General features: G+C 37.7%; 1 protein-coding gene across 2 annotated transcripts in view; it reads left to right on the forward strand.

The window, feature by feature from the left end:
* Window positions 1-16997, forward strand: part of LOC103705726 (Tetratricopeptide repeat (TPR)-like superfamily protein) — a 42198-nt gene that overhangs the window by 10442 nt on the left and 14759 nt on the right. For both annotated transcript variants that reach the window (XM_017842411.5, XM_088716629.2), the window contains 12 exons: window positions 2228-2345; window positions 2451-2513; window positions 2788-2868; window positions 2945-3039; window positions 3140-3290; window positions 5399-5485; window positions 13049-13168; window positions 13236-13367; window positions 13443-13540; window positions 13626-13749; window positions 13828-13935; window positions 15804-15948. In XM_017842411.5, coding sequence (XP_017697900.4) covers window positions 2228-2345; window positions 2451-2513; window positions 2788-2868; window positions 2945-3039; window positions 3140-3290; window positions 5399-5485; window positions 13049-13168; window positions 13236-13367; window positions 13443-13540; window positions 13626-13749; window positions 13828-13935; window positions 15804-15948 — 1322 coding nt within the window. The remainder of the gene's footprint in view (window positions 1-2227; window positions 2346-2450; window positions 2514-2787; window positions 2869-2944; window positions 3040-3139; window positions 3291-5398; window positions 5486-13048; window positions 13169-13235; window positions 13368-13442; window positions 13541-13625; window positions 13750-13827; window positions 13936-15803; window positions 15949-16997) is intronic.

Consider the following 16997-nt stretch of genomic DNA (forward strand, 5'->3'; position numbering starts at 1 on the left):
GATGAGATAGATGAGGGATATACTGATTTTGAGTTCCCTTTTCATGCTCTCAATCCTGACTCACTACAAATAAACGTCAACCTCATCTACCAGCTGCCATTTTTATAATTTTATCAAATAAGTTGCCCCATTTTTGAGCTTCTACTGCTAAAATCAAATACACATCCAAATCATATTAGAAGCAGATATTTATATATTTCTTTTCTTTTTTGCGCTTACTTCAAATGGTCTTACAATTCCATATCCGGTTCCTGCTTCAGGCACTTCAGTGTTGACATGGTTGCCTTTGGATATCTTTGTTGATTGTTAAGATAAGCCATCTCCAGTTTGGTCAAAAGTGGTTACATTTGACTTAACAAATAGATAATTTTTCAGCGAGGATATATCATTTGATAATTTATAATATATTTCTCTTGTCCAAGTAGAAAGTTTTTTGATTCTTGTTAAAAAATGCTACTTTAAACCAGGGTTTGCTGAACCGGTCGGAACCGACCAGCCTGTACCATATCGGTACCGACCAACACCGGTACGGTACAACTATAGAATTCAGTTTTGACTCATTTGGGGTCGGAACCGAACGACTCCTTGCCCGTACCGGTGCGAACCGGTGCAGTTCCCACCGGTACAACGTGGTACCGGTGTGGACCGGTCCGGTTCGAACCGGTACAAGCCCGGTACCGGCACCGGGGAAGAAGAAGGGGAAGAAGAGGAAAGAAGAGGAAGAAAGAAGAGGAAGAAGAAGAGGAAAAAGAGGAAGAAGAGGAAGAAGAGAAGAAGCCTACCTGTTGCAACGGGCCTCAGGCCGACGAGGATCACCTGTCTTGCTCGCAATTCCGGCCCCTTCTTTGCTTGCGGGAGAAGGGGGAAAGAGAGGAGAAGAGAGGAGGAGAGGGGAAGAGGAAGAGAGTTCGGTAAGGAGGAAGAAAAAGGAAATGGAAAAAAAAAGAAAAGAAAAAAGGGCATCCATGCATGGGGCAACGAACCCATGCGGGAGCCCACGAAGCCCCACGCACGTCGCGGATTTTTTTTTTTTTTTTTTTGCAGTTGGTTGGTTCGGTACCGGTACCGAACCGGTACTGGTCTTCACTGGTACGTCGGTTTGGTTGGTTCCGCATACGTTGCTTTAGACAGAATCTGTTTGGATTTATATTTCCCTATTGAATCATAGTAAAACGAGGACACCGTCCATAGATAATGTTAATTGATCATATAATATGATGGACGCTTCTTTGTTTCTTCTTCTTGTTTGTTTTTTTAATTTTTGTAATAACATGATGAAATGTACGGGCCAAGTTTTCTCATGCCACTATGATGGTGGTTTGGGATGTTCACTTAGAGTAATCTTAATAGCAGCTCACATTAGTTGCATTGAAGTTCTGGGTGGAACTGCCTAACCCCATTCCAAAACTATGTTGGTCATCTATGTTAAAGTCTGCTTTGAAGTTGTTAGCAGTACCCAAACAGTTACATACTGGCTTTTTTGATATGGCATTATAATGCAAGTCCAGCAATGAGCATGCTGCATATCATGACTACGGACATGCCTCCTGTACCCTTATTTCCTACTTTTATCATTTGGAGTTTTTGTGATTGTTTAATTTCTTTATTTCATGAGGAATCACTAGGGTTCTTGAAGGGGACAGTTCAAGCAATTGTGAAGGAGTTTCTGATAGCAGATTACTGTTTCTTTTGTAGTAGTACCACTGGACAGAAGACCAACTCTTTGAGTAATACTTGCCAATGACTTGTTGAACTTAAAGAGATAAAAAGGACATTGCCCATTTATGATCCCGGCAATTCGGGTTCCTGGGAGGGGCAAAGTGGGGATAGATCTAACATTTAGCTTTTTTTTTTTTGTCACAAAGTGGCTGCCTCAGAACTTGAACCCATGCCATTGTGCTTATCAGTCCAAACCTTTACCATAGCACCAAGCAATGGCCCCTTGAACTTAGAGATCGGATGGGGATTTTTGTTGGAATGAGAAAGTGCACGAGCTTTTTTTATAATCCTAATGGATATTTTTTTTTCACCATCTTGTGCTAATTGAAATCAGTATTTTCCTGATGTATACTTTTCTTTATCACCACTGCAGTTTGCAATATTTTGCAGACCTTGGTGGTTAAATTCTATATTTATCAGAATTTATTTGTTTGTTTATTTATTTTAGCATATTGCAGTTAATTTTCTGTGCTTGCTAGACATAATTCTGTTTCATTTTTTTTTGAAGAGCGGCCAACATTTTAGCAGAAATGAAGACTACTTTTGGCTCAAATGATTGCAAATTGTTGTGCATCAATTCTGCTCAAGGTCTGGGTGATAGGAGAGATATTTCATGGGTACCATATGTAAGTTTACTATGAAAAGCAGCAAGTAATTGGAAATGATTTTTTATATGGTTTGTTTAGCACAACTAATAGTTTGCAGCTGTGTCTTATTTCCATTCTCATCAGAAAACTCATGCCTCGCTTAGCCATGAAATTGCTCGTTTCCTTGACGTTGATGATCTTAATGGGGTAAGTTTGAATCATCGATGAAATTTAAACAGCATCATCTATGAAACTTTGTGCTTTTATAATACATGATTTGTTAGGCCTAAGGTTGTTTTTCTTGCTGAGGCCATAAAAGTGACGTGTCTTAGCTGTGCCTCATCAGGATATTTGTTTGGTTAGCTTCAGCATCTGACATTTTAATTGTGGCTGTTTGACAGTGTGCTTGCATAACATGCATTTTTTCTAGCAAGTACATATAATGAAAACTTATGTGCTTAACTAATTTTCTTTTTTGTAGATAAGGGATTTCATGCTAGATCTTGCTTCTAATCATGTAATTCCACATATGGAGCAAAAAATACGCATTCTCAATCAGCAGGTACTACTTCTTTGGTATTATTATCATATTTATATATCAAGTACTTATATTCTATGGACTCTTTTTGTCTTTCTAGGTTTCTGCAACTAGGAAGGGCTTTAGAAATCAAATAAAAAACTTGTGGTGGAGAAAAGGAAAAGAAGATACGCCTGAAGCTCCTAATGGTCCTATGTAAGTGATTTATTGCAAGCATATTGAATTTGCATTTGTTTTTGATATTCCAGTTTCTGTTTATGTGTCTTCTAAAACATTTTTACATCTCTTGCCATAGGTATACATTTAGCTCTACTGAGTCACAAATTAGAGTCTTGGGTGATTATGCCTTCATGTTGCGAGACTATGAACTTGCTTTGTCAAATTTCCGATTACTTTCTACCGATTACAAGCTCGATAAAGCCTGGAAACACCATGCAGGCGTGCAGGTAGCTTTTCAAATTCTTGTCATGCTGCTATTTAGTTGACAAAATATGTCGTTCCACTGCAATCCTTTTGGCTATCTTTTTTCTTTCTTATTTAGAAAGGAGAAACATTGATGGTGTGGTTTCGTACTACGATGATTATTTTACTATTGAAGCTCACTATATTCTGTAGTTCTATTTGATTTCATATCTGCACATAAAATGTTATTGGCAATTATCTAGATTCTTTTTAAGTGTTATGATTTTTGAAATAATGTTGAAGTTACATAAATTTGTCAACTGGATGCAAAATGAACTTTTCAGTTTTATTGTTTCAAACCTGCTTGTGTCTCCAGCCCAAAAACAGTAAACAAGAATGAAGGCTTTTAAGATCCAATCCATAAAGGATGGAAATCTGGGGAGCAGCTCGGTAGAATGAAATGATTTAGTGACAATGGATGTACTTGAAAGCATGCATAAATTTTATTTGCACAATTATATTTAGGAATTGTATGGTATAGTGATATTTTCGAATAGATTCATGCTACTAGGACATAACTCAAAAACAAAAAAAGCTCTTGCCTATAAAACAATTTCTATTTAGATGGGACCACGAATGATGCACTACCAGACCTTTCTTTTTCTTGCATTCTTGAACTTTTTTGATACCACAAGTGGTGAAAGCAAAGTTTGTTGTTCCAGTGCATTACCACCTTGTACCAGGCATACCATAGCTTACTGAACCGAGACTTGGTACCAGGGTATATCGAGTGTACCCCGAATTGACACTCGTATCAAGCATACCGATATTGTACCAGCATGGCACCAGTATGGGGTGCAGTATCGAGATGGCTAATCTTAGGTGAAAGCAAGGTGGTGCGTTAAATAGCATTTTGTACCAATAATGTTGGTTTTGCAAATATCGATTGACAATTGATTTTGAAGCAATTATTTAAAAAATTACCTAGAGAACTAGGGGGACGAGAATAATAATGACATTCTTTTTCTTGCATTCTTGAACTTTTGGATTCCACAAGTGGCAAAAGCAAGGTGATGTGTTGAATTGCATTTTATACCATTGATGTTGGTTTTGTAAACATTGATTGACAATGGATTTTGCAACAATTCCTTAAAAAATTGCTAGAGAACTAGGGAGACTAGAGAATAATAATGCTAATTGGAAAGCGAGTTGAATCTTTGTTGAATGGTATATTAATGGTTGTAGGGCTCATGTTCCTCTGAATTTGAACAATGCTTATGAGCAGTGAGTTCGAAGTCTTATTTTCCACTTTTTTGATTGTTGATATGTATAACAAATGATGAGGCATCCACTTTATCTGGGTGCATTAAGTGTGGGGGAAAAGGGTTGTCTTGAATGGAGTTGAAGCAAATCAATTTGTGTGGGATGTCTGGTTGCTTGTATTATATTATCAGCTTATGCTGACTTGTTTCCATGGCGTTCTTTGTATTTTTCTGGGATGGAATGAGCCAAAATGGTATATAACAGTATGAGTCAATACATGATACATAAGGTGGGATCATACTACTTACTATCGTGATATGTATTATACAATTTAGTACAGTGCAATATTAATAGTTATATGCAGTGTTACTTGGACAGGTGATAAAGGTGTGAAGTCTTCAAAGTGTCCAGAAGAGTTTTAAATTTAGGTCCTTAACGTCTTTATTTTTAGTTTGGTGGAAGTAACATTAAATGTAACTTTGGTAGATGATGGGGTTTCCTAGTTATTCATTTATCATTTTGAATAATGCATGAAATTTCTTTTGTTATGAAAAATGCTAGAGGTTTAACATCAAATTGCTGATGCAAATGTTGAACATAATAAGAGTATAAGACATAAGGAATGACCATACTACATGTAAAGTGTTTTGTGTTCTCAGTTGAATTTGGAACAGAGAGCTTAATTATTGTCATGGCACACTTTTCTATCTTTTTGGGAGCTTAATTCTTGCATGGTCTTTGTAATGCTATTTGATTTTCATTTTTTTTTTCTGTCTCTATCTGTTGCATTCTTACCCGTTGTATCAGTTGTGGTTGGAAAATATCCTCACTTAGTTTACTCTATTTTCGATTTTTAATATATCATTTGCTCATCTTATTGCTCATGCAGGAAATGAGTGGGCTTTCCTACTTTATGTTGGATCAATCAAGAAAGGAATCCGAGTATTGCATGGAAAATGCTTTTACTACATATTTGGTACATTTGGCTCTCTTCTTAAAATAGAAAAAGTGTTGCTTTCTAGAGTAAGGGCTGTCAATTATTTAAAACTTATAGGATTTATGTAATAAGATTTGAATGAATGATCCTTTTATCTTCATTCGCTTATGTGTTTCCCTGAAATGTTTTCATATTAGAATAGCAAATTTTGTGCTCTTTTTATTCTTTTGAGAATTTAATTTGGCCTTGATTTTGTCTTCTTTATTTGATTTTCTAATTTTGTATTTATTCAGGGGATTTAGCAATTGAAATGCTAAATAGTGAGGCAATTTTCTTTTACAGGATTTGTTTGTGTTTGAGGTAGAATCACTACAACCTAATGTATAACATAATAAGGACCTACTTCATCCGTGATGTTGGTCGTGTGATGCCATCCCTAGGAAGATTTTGAGCACATAAGCTTGGCTTTGTTTGCTTAGCACATTTTCTCCCCAAGTTTTGTGGGGAAGTTGGAGAGGGAGGAGGATGTTGTAGTGACTACTTTATTGACTAACAAGAGTTCCCATTGGAGGAGAAAGGCGAGGTGGCTGTTGATATTGGATGTCAGTCCTCTTATTTTCCAATGATTATGTTGTACAACAAGTTGCAATTAATTGATAGTCTTGGCGAAGTTGTTTCTTTCCATTCCACTCTTCACCTCTGGTTACAACTCTATATGTTCAATATTTTCCTTGGAGTTATAAAGTCTGGCCTTCTATGTGAACTTTATATAAGCAGGGTGGATGAATTGCATTCCTTTGATTATTTTGTGGTTGTGGATGTTGGTGAGCAAGGTCCACAGTACTGGAACCGACACCCATGCCAGTAGGCGGTATGGTACGGTATGCCTCCATGCCATGCTATTCTAGCATGAACCGACAGGGAAATCGACAAAGGAGGGGGAGAGGGAGGAGAGAGGAAAAGAGAGGGAGGGAGGGAGGGTGGGTGGGAAAGGGCGGCAGAGAGAGAGAGAGAGAGAGGCGGAGTGAGGGAGAGAGGGAGAAGGAAAGAGAGAAAAAGAGAGAGGGAGAGGGAGGGAGGGAGAGAGAGGGAGAGGACAATGGTGCCGAAACAGGGCCGAGGGAGCGGGAAGAGAGGGCTTTCGAAGTTCTCTCTCCGTGCGTTGGAGTAGGGGAGGAGTCCCTGTTTCTAAAAAAACAAGGGCTTGGACCTCTTTTTATATATATTTTTGAATTTTTTAAAGTGAAGTCGACAGCCACTGCCCTGCCTTGTTTTCTTTAGAAAAGGGCCGAAGCCCCTGCTTCCTTTTGAAACAAGGACTTCGCCCTTGCTTCGACACACGAAGGACCCTAATCCGGCGTTCCCGCCCTTCTCCCTCTCTGCCTCCCTCCCTCCTTTTCTTCCTCTCCCTCTCCCTCTTTCTCTTTGTCCCTTTTCCTCTCTTTCCTTCTCCCTCGCGCCTTCGTTTGTTGGTCTCTTGATTTGAAGGCCGGAACCGTCCCGGTCGGCTGTCGGTAGGCTCGGTACATCCCGTACCGGATAGTTCGGGACGGTTCCACCATCCTTGTTGGTGAGACTTGAAAAAAGATACTTGATAAGGGCTTGTTTGGTACTGTTTTTGCTTCATGTTTTTTTTTCTAAAAACAGAAACATGAAATCCAATGTAGAAAACATGTTTGGTTACCTTGTTTTTGCTTCTGTTTTTTGTAAACAACTTTCGTTGTTTCTGGAAAAAAGTGAGTGAAAAATTCACTTCCAGTTTTTTTAAAAGTGGTTTTTCACCCTTTTCCCAACCCCTCTTCTTTGGCCCAATCTCGCCCATAGCCTCGTCCCCCCTTGCCCCACCGCACTGACTCTCCAGGCCTCGCCAGCCATCTCTTCATCCGATGTCGAGCTATCCCCCATCCCCGGTCACATCACTGGCCCCATCCCCACTTCTTTTTCCTCTGTTGCTCCCTCGATTGCCTCTCCGCCTGACGTCAAGCTCTCCTTTGTCTTTGACCATGTTGCCGGCCCCATCCCCCCTTCTTCTCCCTCGTCGTTGGCCCTTGTTGTGAAAAAAAGAGTGAGCCAAACATGTTTTCTGTTGTCAGAAATCTGAAAAAAAATAGAAATAGAATTTGTGTTTCTAGATTTCTTTAAAAGGAAAAGTGACAATGATGCCAAATGCAGCCTAAGATGATCATTCGTAGGGCCAGTAGGTGGAGGAATTCAAGGTAAAATTAGACTATTGTTGATATGATCAACCTCTTCGTGATCACCCATTGTATGGACATGACATTAGAAACGATGAATGCAAGAACTCATGAGAGGATGTTTTTGGTATTTAGGCATCGTGCCTCAATGAGCTTCAAGTGGATATGGACTTTTCTTTTATTGGTCTGAAGAAAATATATCATATCCTATTCTTTGCTCATCAAATATGGAGTCAACTATAGAGCATAACTTAAAGATGAGAAGTTTCCTTGGAAGGAGTGACTATGTCTTCAACTAGCGATTAGGCTTGACATCAACCCTATGGAAATTTGTGCAGAATGTCGAGCCAAGGCAGATTTAGAAAAGCGAGCAGCCTACCATAAAACCTATATGGCCCTTGCCGTGTTGGGATATCTACCTTGTTGGTTGCAGATTTAGCTCAGTCAACTAAGGAGCAATCATTCAGAGTTCCCCTAGACTTGGCACAAACTAGCATACATAAATGCCTATTTGCTGTATATGGACACATAATTGGAACTACGGGTGGCCATGGGTCAAGTTGGGTTGGGTTCTGGGAGGGTCAATAAAATATTCAACCCATACCATCTCATTTATACTTGGATTGAAAAGAATGGACCCATACCCAACCCATTTACTCTATATATGGACCTATAGCTGGCCTATCGACAAAATTAAGGCTTCACTTCTCAGTCATATTCCTTGAAAAATGAAATGGAATAGTGTTAAGGAGTGGGGATCTTGGTGTGTCATCCATATATATGTTTGTATATAAAGAGAGAGAGAGAGAGAGAGAGAAAATTATAGTGGAGAACTGAACATTATAAATCTTATGCTTCCTGCTTCACTTTTCTCTGGAGTTTTATATACTTAATCATGAAGTACATGGCTTTATAATCATTCAAAACAAACCTTGACTGGTACACAGGCCACCATGCTATATCACTATCCTAGAAGTCCAGGGCTGTGGTTTTAAGGGCTTGTCCAATGTATGGTGACCCACTAGGCCCACACCTATATATAATCAGTTTTTCCTTGACTAACCTAAAACTGATCCAATTATAAAAGCCACCATTTATTTTGAGCAGTTTGGCAGGTCCCAAGCCAAAAATTGCCACCCCTAATCGAAACATCTGGGTATGCTTCTTTAATCATTCTTTCCAACTTATACCAAAGAATCAATTTTTTGAAATTTTAACTAATCTATAGATTCATCAAATATTATCCTGCATATGTTTGAGGATCATTATTTGACATGCAAATTGCATAGTTTTAACTTGTGTGTCATATAAGTTCATGTTTTACAACTAGTATTACTAATATATAAATTTGAAATTCATGGAACTAAGTTTTCAAAGGAGGAAGATAGATAAAATTGTGGAAGTACTAAATGTACACCAAAATTAAATTATGTGTGTGCACATATGATTTAAAAAAAGAAGACAAATACAGTAGTTTATAAGCAGTATTATTCTAGAAGACACTTGGCATTTGCTGAGAGTGAAAGATACACAATCTAGTTAGTGGGGATGCAACTAGCGAGCTCGAAATGCCTAGTATTTTTTTTCTTACTTGGATGAATTTTTAACTATTTATACCAGTTTTTCAGCATGTGTGAGAAATACTTGTGAACTACTATATTAAGTCCAAGGTTTGTCATCATGGTACCGGACCTTATATCGGTGCCACACTAGCATAGTGTCGGTACCAAGGTCCGCCGTACCGGTACCAGTCGGCGTACCGGTGGCCGGCCGGACCGGTACGACCGGTACCGTACGTACCGGCCGGTACCGGTGGTTTCAAAAACCACAGCGCGAGGCGCTGTGGTTCTAAAAAAAAAAAATCGTACCGGTGCGAACCGACCGGTTCGCACCGGTACGAGGCCGGTACGGGCCCGTACCGGCCGGTTCGGTTAAAAAACCGGGAAATATCTTTTTTTTAGTGGTTCTGGTACCAGTCTAGGACCGAACCGGTACGTACCGGCCGGTACGGCAATCCATGGTCGGTACGATATGGTACGAAATTTTTCTGATGCATCGATTGTCGGTATGCCTCCTGTATTAGTATCGGTACCAAACTAGTACGGTACGGTACGCCTTGTATCGTCTGGTTTGGTCCGGTACGACAAACCTTGATCAAGCCTATCATCATATGTTATTCATGCTAATTGTTGTTTAACATGTTCATAGCATGGTTCATGACTATGTTTATAGACTACGTATGGCAATTAAACTTTTTACATTAAATAATTAAATTTGTAAGGGAACTTATGTCATTTTTAATCATATATAAGATACACATTTGTTCAATTGTCAATGATAAGATTTACGATGTTTTTAAAAAACTGGCCAAATAGGTATACATGTTTTCATTGTGTTTAAGTGTGGAGTTGCTACATAGGTATACATAAATTTGCTTAAAATTGGTGCTTCCAATTGAGTTGCTACATCTTATTTGTTAATTTTATGTTTCATTTCTTAGATTAATATATATATATATATATATATATATATATATATATATATATATATATATATATATATATATATATATATATATATATTCAAGTTACTCCTTATATCAATTGAATTTTCAAACATATTAGCTTTGGCAATCTTCCTATTGACTTGCTACATCTTCTTTGATAATTTTATGTTCCATTTCTTAGATTCTAATATATATTTTTTTCAAGTTTCTCCTTATATCTATTGAACTTTTGAGCATATTAGCTTTGGCAATCTTGACCTTTATCTGCACAGATTCTAGGCAACCCTCCCGGGCACCAGTCTACCACCTACAATGTTCTGAAACATTGGAGAACTGTGAACCTTGGTTTACCTATTTGAAGTCCACTGTCTATCCTTCTACATTTTTTACCATGTTCAAATCCTCAAACATATCTTAATGACTCTTTTGGACGCTTCTATCAGCGCCTCTTTGTTCTTCTCCTTTTATGTAGTTTCTTAAATGAAAACAATCGATCATTACATTATATTTTAAGTTCACTGTATATGTGATGCAGGAACTTAGAGAAGTAATGGTTGTGTGCTCAGTTTCAGGTAAAGCAGAAAGGGGATTGCTAGGTTTTACATAGACTTTTTGGACATCTTGTCTGGAATGAAGAATCAGGAGTGAGGACTCACTTCAGCCTAGAGGGTAAAAGAGGTGTTTAAAGTCATGTCCTTAGGTTTCTAGAGTTAGCATATGGTAATAGGCGATATAATTCGGGGTTAAGAAGTTATTTGAAATTTTGAAGGGAGAAGGGTTTATAAAGCTTTGATAATTTAACATCAAGGGTTTCAGCCTGGTTACTAGATACTTGGCTGAAGATCAACTAGGCCCATACTCAACCCAACGTGTGTGAGCCCAAGCTTGGCCAAATAAGCTACTAGTGAATTCAGATTGAAATCGGGCAAGCCCATGCTAGCTTGGGCAAGCCAGGGTCGTTGTACTGCCCATCAGGATAATACTAGGGTGTTGCAACCGATATGTCGACTTCACTTAAAACCCCCAAATTAAAAAGACGCAGCCTTGGCCTCGGCCTCCGCTGCGCCTTTGCGGGTTCCCCCGGCCCCCGCCGGGCTCTGCCGCCCCCCACCGGCCTTCGATGCGCCTCCGCAGCTCTCCGATGGTGGCCACAGGTGGTCTCCCTCCCTCTCTTCCTCGTGCTCTCTCTTTTTCTCTTCTTCTTCTTCGTCTCCGGTACGGAACCGGCCTGTACCAGTTTTCACGGCTCCAGCGTACCGGTAGCTGGCTGGACCGGCTCGCACCGGCTGGTACGGGCCGGTTCGGCATACCATGATTTAATATGTAATTAACATAGTCAAGTTTGATTTTATGATTGAAGGACAGTATACTTCATAATACAGTTCCATATCCCATATTCCTAAGTTTGATTTCTCAAAATATGCTTTAAATTTCTTGCTTATGTTCTAGTAATTTGGTGTGCCAACTAGAGTGAAAGGATATAATATGTGAATGTAACAGATAATTGCAGTGATTTCCCCCATATAAAATCTGGATTCTTTATTTTGAGGATTTTGAAAGAATTTTAGTAGAGAGATAATGGGCGTTGACATGTGAGTTTTGTTCTGGTAGTTTAGTCAGGTCCTAAATCCAAATAATTTATTTGTTTTGGGTGAAGTTCCAGTTTTGTCATTCATTGCTTGTAATTGACTATTCCATTTGGAATAGCTGATTTTTATCTTCATGCCTTGGAAAAAGAAAAGATAATTTTTATCATTGTTAATCAACAAATATGAGAGCAACTTAAAGGGGAAGTTTGAGTTTTTATGATCCAAAATATGGTGCTTGTTAATATAGAAGTCTTGTGAGCCTGTGTGAATATTATGTATCAGACTTGCAGATTCATATTGCCATCGTGACACTGGATGGCATTTCTTGCATTATGCAAATAGAGAGGCTATATTGATGTTTGAAGGATTGGATTGTGAAAGTGATATTCTGTTGGAACAAAATTAGGAACTTCTAAGTTATTATTTTATCATCAGGAATTTTGGAAGCCTGTGCTAACTTATTGAATAAGTTGCTCTGGCCAGTTTATCTCTCAATATTGATGATCTTGCAATTGTAAATTGGATACTTATACTAGAAGGTTTTGGAGCTCGAGAATTTAGTTGCTTCTATTGAGAGTAGGTGTAAAACAAATTCAAGGGCCGGAATCAGACAGAAAAACTTTCAAATAGTTGAGGATGTTCAAGCTCGGTGTGCAGTTGCATTTGACAGTGCAAACATTATAGATCTACATGATTCAGATATTCAGAAAAGATAAAATTTCAAGCGATTGCATTTGTGATTCAACTAAGGTTAACTTGGATAAAATTTAGTGGCAATTGAATATTCCATTAGTGATAATTAGAGTGCTGAAGTTGGGAAGTGGGTGACGAAGTGAATTTAGATTATGAGATCTTAGGGAGGGTGCAGCACCCTACTTGGCAAAATGTACCGACTTACGGCTTTTATGATGTTGAATGTTGGTAGTCATGACTTTGGCATCTTTTACCTTCACATAGAAAACCTTGAACACTTACATAAAGTAAGGAATATTTAGACATTTTTGCTTTTTATTCCTTGAGGTTTGCTTGTTATGAAGGCCATCTGATATCTGTATTGCAAAAGCCATGAGTTGCTCAAGATGAACTTTTTAGTTTATTGTCGCAAGTGTTACCTATCTTCTATATTTATTCTCCTTTGGTTAAACAGGCCTGGAATCTCAGTCACTTAAGTTTTATGTCCAATGATCAAGACAATTAAGCACATAATTGATGCTTAGAATATCTTTTGTTAAATCACTATAATATTTGTACTGTCATCTGGTTCTGTGCATAACAATTCCACTTAATTGATGCTTGACCATTCTCCATACAGAAAATGGGGTCTTCCGGGCAAAGAAATGCAACAAGATGTGGGCTCTGGTGGGCAGAAATGCTCAAGACCAGAGGCCAGTATAAGGAGGCAGCCAGTGTATATTTCCGCATTTCTAATGAGGTAATTTAAGAATTAGAAAAAAGACTTTTGCTTTTATATCTGCTGCTGACAGATTATAGTTTTACAGGAACCTTCTTTGCATGCAGCTGTAATGCTTGAGCAGGCATCATATTGCTATTTGCTTTCCAATCCACCATTATTACGCAAATATGGATTTCATCTTATTCTGGCTGGTAATCGTTACTATATCTCTGAACAGGTATGCAATTTATGATTGACATTTAGAAGCTTGTAAAGACTTTGTCCATGCTGAGTTTCATTTTGCTGAATGCAGAGACAACATGCAATTCGAGCATACAGAAATGCACTCTTTGTGTACAAAGGAAATGCTTGGACTTATATCACTAATCATGTTCATTTTAATATTGGAAGGTACTAAATAAAATTTATATTTTTTTTTATATTTGCATAATAAATTTTTTAATCTGGGGCATTTCATTTCCTTCATATACCTAAGGTGGTATGCTTTTCTTGGAATATTTGACATTGCAATCAAGCACATGCTGGAGGTTCTCGCATGCAGCCATCAGTCCTTGGCAACGCAAACTATATTTCTTAGTGACTTTTTTCATGTTGTTCAGGTAATGGTTACAAATTCTTAAGTTCTTTTTGAGCAGCTGGATATAATGTTGACAAGTCTGCTGTTTTGAACAAACCAGAGAATGGGCAAGATATTTGAGGTAGACAAGCTTCAACTTCCTGTCATCAACATGGCCTCACTCAAAGTTTTTTATGAAGATACTCGGACTTATGCATCATCTGCAGATGTAAGTTGATTACTCATGTTCAGCAGATTTTCATGGATGATTGTGCATGGTGTTGAATGAGAAATAATTAGTTTCTGGTGGTTTTCTCCTATCCTATGGACAGTTATCAAACCATAAGTTTACCTTTGTTTTGAAAAAACTTCAAATAGATTCTGTTTCTGGAGTTGATGGGAACATGTTACTTGCACATTGAGCTTTCCTTCTAAAAGTTACTTATATTCTCTGTACATGGTCTTGTGTACTAGCTATCATCTTCTCCCCTGTAGCATAATGTTCCTTTAATGTCACCCATACTGCTGGGGGTGAAAACTTGTCATTCTTTCTTATCAAAGCTTGTTTCTAATTTCTTTTTCCTGATGTCTTTATGCTTTTCAATCCATGTCCTTTTCTAACTAGATCAAAATTTGAATCCAAGGCCTCTAGTGATGTTTTGGTTCTGGAGTCAGTAGAAAATCTGTCACAGTGGACAATTAGGTTTCTTTCTTCAGAAACTAAATATTCTCCATTTGCGATCTTGGGTTCAAAATAGTTGTCTTGTCCACATCATATGCTGATATTGATAATATCCCTTGATACTATCCATTGCGAGGATCTGATAGTGGTAGATGTTGTCATTCATTACTTACCGGTGCTGGTTCTTTTTTGGTGACTTTTATTGCAATGTTCTTGAAATTTCGTCTATTTCTGGGTTATTTTCTGAAGCTGGAATGAAGAGTCTCCAGTGGGGTTCTGCCTCTGAAGGTGCTAGGGAAATTACCTCTATTGTTTCCTATTTATGACCTTCTCTGTATACTTATTGGATACTGATAGTTATCCTGTCCACAATTTTGTATTTGTTGTTAGTGACAATTGTCAGAGTGCAAACGAATGATGATGTTGATGGTAATAATTAACCAAATTATTCATACATTCAGATTCAGCATTTCTATTTCAATTGACAAAGTAAACGAGAAATAGTCATCTCTGGTGTAACAAATGCACAGTAAAAGAAAGTAGAAACTATTCTGAAGTAAAATAGTTAACTGTTAATGTACTAGTCAGAGAGTTTGGAATCTATGCTTCTGTAATGTTGATTATGGACCTTTTCGGAATCATTATTGCTTGGGTTTTTGTTTCTCTACAAAATGGTGAAATACCCATGCCAATTGATTTGAAAATAGCATTTGCATGAAACTTCTGTTATTCATTGCTTTTCACTCTTTTTCAGAAGCAATCAACCTTTGCTTCCAAGAACTCTAAAAGTTTCACGAACTGTTTATTTTTTTAAAAAAATAGAAGGGTATTATCATACATATCATTTCGATGTAGTTCATTTTTATTCTTGGGTTTTTGAAAACAGAAACACAAATGAAGGCAATACCAAATGGACGCTTAGTTGTATTTTTCTCATTAAATTCAACTTTATCTGCAAGCCTTACTCAATCTATATGGTGCTGGGCTGCTGGCTTTATTTTTCTTGACCCAACAGCTTAAATGCAATAAGGATAGCACATTGATTTTAAGGTTTTTTGGTAAGAGTCGTTTCTTTTTATCATTGGTCAAGCAAGGCATTTCATTCGGCTAATTTTAGGATTAGGTGAAAAAAAACTGACGTTAAATGGATTCATATTAGTGTTAGTTTAATTTTTATTAAATCCTGTAAAAACAGCCATTGCCTGCTCTATATATTATCTGGATATATACAAATGGGATGGCATTGTTAATAAATTGCAAATTTTATTGCTTAAGTGTTTTGTATAAAAGGTCATATGCTTCAACTAATCATTTAACACAAGATACAGTTCTTTTATCTGCTTGTCTTTTATTGTCAGCAGAATAAAGTTAAATTCATTTCTTTACTTGTATATTGAATTGTTTCTTTCAAGCAGGTCCAAGTGAGTGAAAGCATGTGGCAAGCTTTGGAGGAAGAAATGGTTCCTTCGATATCCACTGTCAAATCTAACTGGCTAGATTCACAGCCAAAAACCTCCCCGTTGAAAAAATACAATAACTCTTGTGTTTGTGTGGCAGGAGGTATGGTTTAATGGGTATTGTGTTGTTCCTTTTAACATACATAATATGCATAAACCTTAATAGAATGCTTCAATTTCTCTCTTATCAGAAGTGATTGTGGATGCCAAGCCGAGTGCGAGATTGTGGAATTTGTGCTCTTGGTAGAGAGAGAGAGAGAGAGAGAGAGAGAGAGAATGAATAAGTGCCTTGGAAGTGTCCGAGTGGATACAAGAATTTAGTTATTTGATGATTGTCTCGTAGAATATGCATAAATGCATTGTTTGTAGATTTTTCTTAGAAAAATGGTAGTAAGAAGGGGAAAAAATTATAACTTGATTTGAGAGTCAAATTATGGGGGGCTTTTCTGGGTGTGTCAGCAAGATTATGAAGTATGTGGTGTCTTGAGTGGAGGTTTCAGCTACAAAGGTTTGGATGAGCCAGCATACTATCCAAGGAAAGCATTGCTGGAGCATGACCATATATTGAAATTGAAAATTAGCTTGTAGAAGGAAGGCAACATCGACCATTTACTTAGACCATGATCTCCAATGTCATCCTTATATTTCTATTCTTTCTATAAGGTGATTTGTTGCGTCTAGAGATGTTCAAATCAAGGTTTTAACTCTTGATGGGATCGGGAGCGTCCCGGCCGTCTCATTCCGTTCCTATGAGAAAACAGGACTGGGACTAGGTCGAGCCCCGAAACCCATCCTTACGGGGAGAGAAGAAGAAAGAGGAAACAAAAAAAAAAGGAAGAAAAGATGAAGAAAAAGAAAAAGTGAAAGGAAAGAAGAAGAAAAAGGAAAGAAAGAAAGAAAAGGAGAAGAAAAAGAAAGGAAGGAAAGAAGGAAGAAAGGAAAGAGAAAGAAGAAGAAAAAGGAAAAAAGAAATAAAGGAAGGGATAAGAAAAAGAAAGAAAAAGGAAAGGAAAGAAAGGAAGGTAGAAGAAAAAGAAAGAGAGGGAGGAAGGAAAGAAAGAAGAAAAAGAAAGAGAGGAAGGAAAGAAAGAAACAAAGAAATATGAAAAAGAAAGAAAGAAAGAAAGAAAGGAAAGAAGAAGGGGAGAGAGA

This window comes from Phoenix dactylifera, chromosome 1 (genome assembly GCF_051530095.1).
Source record: "Phoenix dactylifera cultivar Ajwa chromosome 1, Ajwa_hap1_PhDact_Kaust_v1.1, whole genome shotgun sequence".
NCBI lineage: Eukaryota > Viridiplantae > Streptophyta > Magnoliopsida > Arecales > Arecaceae > Phoenix > Phoenix dactylifera.